The sequence below is a fragment of the Barbus barbus genome, assembly GCF_936440315.1.
Source record: "Barbus barbus genome assembly, chromosome: 43".
NCBI classification, from domain to species: Eukaryota; Metazoa; Chordata; class Actinopteri; order Cypriniformes; family Cyprinidae; genus Barbus; species Barbus barbus.
This window is the reverse complement of record NC_136721.1, coordinates 23,856,386-23,864,353: the sequence shown is the minus strand read 5'-3', so window position 1 is coordinate 23,864,353 and position 7,968 is coordinate 23,856,386. Positions and strand designations below refer to the sequence as shown.

The window sequence follows — 7,968 nt, the reverse complement described above, 5'->3', positions numbered from 1 at the left end:
GTTAATGCCTCATTTTTTTATTTTCAACTTTTTTACCTTTGAACACTGATGCAAATTAAGACTAGTTGTGCTGAAGTAATCTAATGTAAACTAGTAATATTTTAAAATCTTTTAATTATGCAAGACATTCAGAGAATTTGTCGTTTAAATTAAGTTTGCTCTCATTCAAATCATTTTGTATTTTTATAATGGTTTCATTTGATCAGTCAGCTTGAGATGCTCATCCAAAACTAGCAGTAAACATGCAGTATATATCATTTTAGTTATTAAAACTAATTGTCAGAAAGACTAATACGAAGTTAAATGAGTCCAATAGCAATCCTACTTTACACATTCTTCACAATTCAAAACAGCATTAGTATGTGTTTGGGAAACTGGCTCAAACTGAAGCGTGTGGGTTTAGATTACTCACAGAGAGGGCTGTCTGTTGGATCCTCACTCCTTGTGTCATAACAAACTACCACATGCTATGATTTCAGAGTAATTTTAGGTTGAGGTGAGCTAGCTGTTAAAGATCTGCTCCATCATCCAGAAAGCTGGACGTTTAGGAGGGAGAATGAATCTGCCTTCGCTGTACCCTCGAGTACGGCATTTAACGTTAAAATACTCTAAAGAGACCTTTAATGCACATGACCTCATCACTGTAGATAAAAGCCTCATTAAATGACCCGCTCCTGTAGAGTCGCCTTTGTCAGATTTCCAAGAAATATAAAGACACGGGGTTCTTGAAAAAAGCTTTTTTTATTGTTATTCCAGTTCTTTGATTCTGTTTACCAGGGATTAATCTAATATACAAATACCACACACATTTATAAAAATGACTTTCACTGAAATTGTTCTTGTGTTAAAGAGGAGTAAAGTGCATATCTCAGACACGTTCTGTCATTTTTTTAGTTTTTTGTATGTTTTTAAATCTTTAATATCAATATATCGTAGCCAATATTAAAACATCATCAAACAAATAGTGCAAGTAAGTTCCCACCAGTCGCCACAGAAGGGCTTCATATATATATATATATACACACACATCTTTAAGCACCTTCATTGTACATGGCCATTGAAACATCTTTGCATTTTGCACACCAAGATAAAAACATCTTAAATGTCTTGTGTGAAGTGCAGAAACTTATTTGGAGTACTGTGGGTGTTTTAGAAGTTAAAATCTCGAAGGGGATATTTTATGCTTTTTTTATTATGGTATTGTTTTGTTTTCAGAGGGTTTGATGTCAAATATCGTACATTGACACATTCTCTCTTGAATAAAACAGATAAACCGGAACACAAATGTGTTAGTGTCTTTATAAAACATCTTAGTAAAATATAGCCAAGGCTTGTTTAAATATGCATAAATAGCATGAAAATATGTTTAGTTTCAGTTTTAACGCTGAATTACTCTAGCCATTCAGATGAGGAACAGTATCAAAGTTGTGGACGTTTTCCCCCCCCGTTTCATTTTCCTGTACACGACAAGCACCTCACATTTTCATGTGAAAAAGACTGCTTTGCAAACAGATTGGATTTCAAGTTTGTTCTTTAACAACACATCTTTGGATGCTTTACAATAGAAACACTTACAATAATGAACAATTTCACTGTAGAACCTGAAAGCCATCTATACAAATGATTATTTTAAACAGCATTCAATTTAATCAAGGGTCAATTTGAAATGCACAATATAAATAATTATGAGAAAACTTGCAGGATTTCTCTTTTGTCTAATTGCATGATTAACTGCAGATTGATTTGACATTTACGTGATATTTTGGCTGTAAAAAATAGTTTTTGTTAAAAAATGATTTGTAATCCTGAGAGTATTTCTTCTTAATTTTGTCTGTGGTTTCTGTGGCAATTCTAAAAAACTGAACCACTTTTGTATTTTGCATAGTGGATTACGATGTGTAAATTTGTAAATTTAGCTTCACTGAAAACTGTTTAATTAGAAAACCTGTCAGATAATACAATGCAAACATCAAAGCTTCTAGCTTATTCAGCAGGACTTTTTTTTTCTTTCTCTATACCTGATTGTCAAATTTTTGCATTCGATTTTCACATACTCCATTGCACTGAACAGTCTATGAGCGCATCACCCTTGTTAGCAAACGCTGAAGCATCAAAAACAGCTTTAACAAATGCACATCCAAGATATTAACAAATCTACTCATTTAAAAAGCATTTAAAATCCCTGTCATCCCATATGTAAGCTGACTTATGAAACAAAACAAAAAAATGTAATTCTCATTTAATATTACAGAGTCTGAACCCGGTTCGTAAAGACTGTGTGGCGTCCGAAGCGAGCAGCTGTTTCAAGGAATTAACAAGTCACTTTGCGGCCTCGGGAATGGGTGGAGCTTGTTCCAGTCTCACGGCCCAGGGGTCAGAGGTCACCGAATAGAAAGGCCGGTGTGGCAGAATGTCCTCCGTAGCCACTGTGAAAGCAAACACGCCCCGCTTTCTGTTCACATCCTCTGAGATGAGCTTCCTGTTAGTTTCTCGGCTGTCACCATCGATGTCCTCCAGCGTTTTTCCTCCCGTAGGCTGCTGTTTCGCCATCAAGGGGGCGCCACCGGCGGCAGGAATCCGCACGGTCCTGTCCGCTTGGAGGGCGTTGGGATCTGGAGGGAAGAGGAAGTTGGTGGACCTCCAGGCGGAGGGCTTTCGGCCCCGTCGCGGGCGCGAGACGCGGCAGCTCTGCCGCTTAATGTGCCGGTGAAGGTGGTCAGAGCGTGTGAAGCTCTTGTAGCAGTGCTCGCATTGGTACGGTCGCACGCCGGTGTGGATGCGCAAGTGGTTTTTCAGGTCGTAGTTGTGAACAAATTTAGAGTTGCAGTGCAGGCAGATGTACGGCCTCTCACCGGTGTGCTTGCGCATGTGAATCTTCAGTTTGTCTTGCCTGAGAAAGAGAAAAACAGCAATTAAAGGAACAGTTCACCCAAAAATTTAAATGTTTGCTCACCAATGGATGCTCTGCAGTGAATGGGTGCCGTCAGAATGAGAGTTCAAACAGCTGATAAAAACATCACAATAAACCACACCACTCCAGTCCATCAGTTAACATCTTGAGAAGACAAAATCTGTATGTTTATAAGAAACAAATCCATCAAGATGTTTTTAACTTCAAAGCCTCACTTATGGACAAAATGTGCATCCATAATCCATAATAACTCTTCCTCCAGTGGAAAAAGTCCATCTCCTGTTGTCGCTCACATTAAAAGACAGGTTGTTTTGTAAACGGTACTTGATCTGTGCAGATTTCTCTCCTGATTCAGACTTTCTCACTATAGGGAAAGCAATGTTATGGATTGTGGACTTGTATTTTAGCTGGAAGCGATGGTTTTAAGTTAAAACATCTTAATGATGGATTTGTTTCATACAAACCTGCAGCTTTTGGCTTCTCCAGATGTTAATTGATTGACTGGAGTGGTGTGGATTATTGTGATGTTTTTATCAGCTGTTTGAACTCTCATTCTGACGGCACCCATTCACTGCAGAGCATCCATTGGTGAGCAAGTGATATCTAAATTTATCCGCATCTGACGAAGAGACAAACTCATCTACGTCTTGGATGACCTGATTGCGATTACATTTTCAGCAAATTTTCATTTTAGAGCGAACTATTTGCCTAAGTTTGGGTTTTGAGGTTATTCTGAATATCTGTAAGAATCCCTGCAAAACCTCAAGGCACACCATGCACGCAGAAAAGTGTACATGCATGCAGAAAAACACACAAGCAGGTGTACGCCTTCGTACTTGAAAAGCAGACAGCTGCAAGTTGCTCAACAGTAGCAGCGACAGAAAAACCCAAAAAACACGAAAACCGGATTTAGTGTTCCTGTTATGTGGTATCCAGATGAGTTATCCAGAAACTCAGAAGCCTTCGTTTGATCTATTTCTCTGTCTAGATCTCACTCATCGAAATTTAATTCCTCTACAGAGCGTTTGAGCCCAAAAGTGAAATGTAGGTCTTATATTAACATCACTATGCTTTGGCTTTTATTACAGTGTGGAAACCTCATGCGGCTCCGACCACAGTGATGCATAAAGTGTTTCACAGCAGGTTTGTCCTTATGATGCTGCTCTAGTTTTCATGTGCTGTTTCATTGTTGTAATACTGAAGCTTAGCTCTTCAGCTTCAAAGAGGCTATTTATTCTAGTAGACAGTCAGTGTAATTTGTTTAAGGGAAAAGTTTGCTGGCTTACATGACAGCAAGTCAGAATTCTTTCTCGTAAATCTGTCATTCTTTGCCTTCTTCAGTATGTCTGCTCCTTTTTAGTGACTCTTCATTGTAAAGTGTTATTCTTGTACTCTATCTGCTTGAATTGATGTTAAAAACAGTCCTGAAATGTTAAAGGGAGAGTTCGCCCAAAAAATAACATTCTGATGTGGCTTTGGAACCCATTGACTTCCATTGTACGGACAAAAACAGTTTTCAAAATATCTGCTTTTGTCTTCTACAGAAAAAGTTTTTGGAACGACATCAGGGTGAGTAAATTATGACAATATTTACATTATTTTTAATGCAAATCCAGATTGTGGTACTTCATGATCCTTTTGTCTCCTTTTCATCCCATCAACTATCACTTTAAATAAAAGTTCAGAAGTATTCATAATAGTAATTTAATAAAAATATAATGAAACAAAATAATAAATCATACAATTAAAAATAGTAAATAATAAAAATAGTGAAATTAAGTGCTAAACATGAATTTTAATAATTAGAAGTGTATAGAAAGATATAAAATATAGCCGACATCATTCCCGTCAACTATAATTAAAAGTGGCAAAAATAAATATAAACTATAAAAGTATTAAATAATAAAATTAAATGTTAAATAATAATTTAACCATTAGATGCGTATAGAAAAATACATTACATTTAACTATCACTGTAATAAAAAATGGCAAAAATAAATAAATAGGAACTTTGTATTAATTTTAATAAAATGTAATAAAAATAAAATATTAAAAAGTAAATAAATTAAATAAAAGTATATAAGTCTGCTAAATGACTAAAAGTAAAAAGTAAAGAGTGTAAAGACCATCGACTCCACCGGGCTAGGACACCGGCAAAGGATATAAGTATCGCTTTTTATTTTTATTTTATTTATTTCATTTTTTCCTTTATATGTTTACTATTGAAATGTTGTTGTTGTATGCATTTGTCAATTGTATTTAATTTCTGTATTTTCTTAAATGGGTGTGTATAGAGTATTTACAGAGTGTTGACTTTTAGTTTTAGTTACTTTTTCTTATTTCTAAGTCGCTTTTTAAAAGCGTCTGCTAAATGACTAAAAGTAAAGTAAAAGTATATAAAAATATCAACTATCACTATAAAGAAAAGTGGCAAACGTTTGAATAGTCATTTAATAAGAATTTAAATGAAATAAAATTATAAATAATAAAACAAAATTGTAAATAATACATTTATATGTTGAGTAATTACTAATTTAATTGTTGTAATAATACAATCATTGTTTTAATTGTAATTTAATAATACTTTTTTAATTAATATACTAAAAATAATCAATTAATACTGATACTATACTAAAGTAGTAAAGTATACTTAACTAGTGTCACTTCATCTTCTTTCATTTGTGCTCTTTACCTAGGATCGAGGGCTTAAGTTTGTGTCACCTTAACCCGACTCACCTGGTGAAGCGGACCTCGCAGATGGTGCACATGTAGGGCTTCTCTCCGGTGTGTGTTCGCATGTGCCGTGGCAGCTTTCCCGCTCCTTGAATCACTTTGTTGCAGATGGGGCACTGCTGTGACGCCTTGGGCTTCATCTTCCTCTCCTCCTCCAGCTGCCACGGAGGAAACAGCGTCCCGAGATGCGAGGCGGAAAGAAAACTCAGGTAGGACCGCAGCTCCGCTCCCTCTTTGATCGGACCGAGGCTGGGCTCAGAGGTTATTCCCAACCCTGGACTCATGAAGTCTTTGAGGAAGTCTCTGTGCAGGATAGGGTTTGTGGGCTCATCCTTCATCTCTTCTTTGATGACTTCTTTCTTGACCGCAAGGTCCAAAGGGCCATTTTCTAGCGAAGCATTGGGGAAAGGGTGGGAAGGGCGTCGGGGCTCCAGAATCTGAGGGTAGCCTGGGAATTCTGCTGCCCACATGGGAGGATAGAATCCTGGGAGAAGGTGCGAGAATCCGGCGCCTCTTTCCAGGCCTGGCACTTTCGGATAGAGTCCCTCTTGAAGTAAAGACTCTATTGAGAAGTCCTTCAGCGCCCGGCCCTCCAATCCCTCCGGCCCTCTGGGCTTCTGGGCTTCCGGAGTGTTCGATTGGCGTCTTTGGGATTCTTGGCCATCCGGGTTTGGCGCTCCTTGTTGGGAGCTACAAGGTGGGCTGACTGTCCTCCCATTCTCCCAAACTTTGAGTTTCTCTTGGTTATCAGCCCCTTGTGTGGATTTCTCACTATTGTTGTCCTCAAATTCTCCATCTTTGGAGTCGGCCTCCTCCTCCATTTCCTCCTCGTCCTCTTCATCCTCGTCTTCCTCGTCATCCCCCTCAAACTCCTCTCCTTCCGGAGGTCTGTCTCCTCCTCCTCGTTCTTCACCTCCTCCCGTGTCCATGATTTCAAGACACACGTTTATAATGCAGGGAATCTCCAGGAGCCTGGCAGTGCTCAGGATCTCCTTGACATTGGATGCCGTGACCGTCAGCGTTGACGTGTACGCGAACTCCAGAATTGCCGTCAGCGATTCCGGTGCCACGAAGTCCAGCTCGTAGATGGCGTGCGTGTTGGAGTCCTGGCTGGAGCCGGTGGCCACCGTGAAGAGTTTTTTGAAGTACTGGCTGCAGGCGGCCAGGACGGAGCGATGGGTGTGATACTCCTGGTCCCGGACCACTAAGATGACGTCGCAAAGCAGGCCAGCCCGCCGCTGCTCATTAAGACTGCACAGGACATCATTGCTGTGGTTCGGGAAGGGGATTCCAATCAGGTCCTCATCTGTGTGCGCCATCCTCTCCGAGGAATCTGTGTGCAGGTAAAAAAAAAGTGAAATCGGTCAGAGCTGTCATGCATTAAAATAAGGCTGGGCCATAAATAGATATTTGTGACCATGGACCACAAAACCAGAGATAAGGGTCAATTTTTTGAAAATGAGATACATACATCATCTGAACGCTGAATAAATAAGTTTAAATGTATTACTATTGTAAAATGTATACTGAAAAAAATTGTTTAAAACAAGTTTCACTTGCTAGTGCATTTCACAAATAATTACAACGATGAACGTGAAATTTTGAAATAGAAAAACTGAAATAGTATGTTTTTGTAAAACATACTTCAATAATGTTTTATTTACAACTCTGAAAAATATTTTTTTACAGTGTACTTCTCCAATTATTATTATTATTATTTAAGGGATATCATGCAACCAAGATATTTTTAAAAGTTGAAAAAAAAATTTTTTTTTCAAAAGTTAAAAAAAGTTTGTTTTAAATTAATTATATTTTCATTTGATTGCATGTTAAAAAATAGATTGAATTCATTCCATTAGACACCATTTTTGATTATACCTTTGTAATAAATCATAAAACATAAAAATACGGAAAACTGAAAAAATAAAAACGATTTTACTCTATGATGTTTAATTATATTTTCATTTGATTGCATGTTAAAAGACTGAGTAATTGAATCTAATTAGAAACATTTTTGATAATAATTTATATGAAATCATAAAACACAGAATCCAGAAAAAAATAAAATAGAAAACACAGTATAAAGGATTGATTTTACTCTATGAAGTTTCCTTCTAAACAAACACATGGTATATTCATTCACTTTCAATCTCTAACAGACATGTGGAATGCATTTCCTTTCCCATTAAAATGAATATCATGATAACTATTGAAAGCAAAAGATATGGAAAAAAAATTTTTTTGGCCAGCCCCACAATAATTGACTGAAAGTGAGATTTGAGTTAAAGATGCTCGTTTCTGCAAAAGTGTGTTACTCTGTGCAC

At 37.4% G+C, this 7,968-nt stretch overlaps 1 protein-coding gene across 1 annotated transcript in view; it reads right to left on the bottom strand.

The window, feature by feature from the left end:
- Window positions 1-727: 727 nt before the first annotated feature.
- Window positions 728-7,968, bottom strand: part of zbtb7c (zinc finger and BTB domain containing 7C) — a 29,416-nt gene continuing 22,175 nt past the window's right edge. Inside the window, exons 2-3 of the mRNA XM_079404734.1 lie at window positions 5,648-6,977; window positions 728-2,890 (exon numbers count right to left, since the gene is read on the bottom strand). Coding sequence (XP_079260860.1) covers window positions 2,320-2,890; window positions 5,648-6,963 — 1,887 coding nt within the window. The 5' untranslated portion in view covers window positions 6,964-6,977 and the 3' untranslated portion in view covers window positions 728-2,319. The remainder of the gene's footprint in view (window positions 2,891-5,647; window positions 6,978-7,968) is intronic.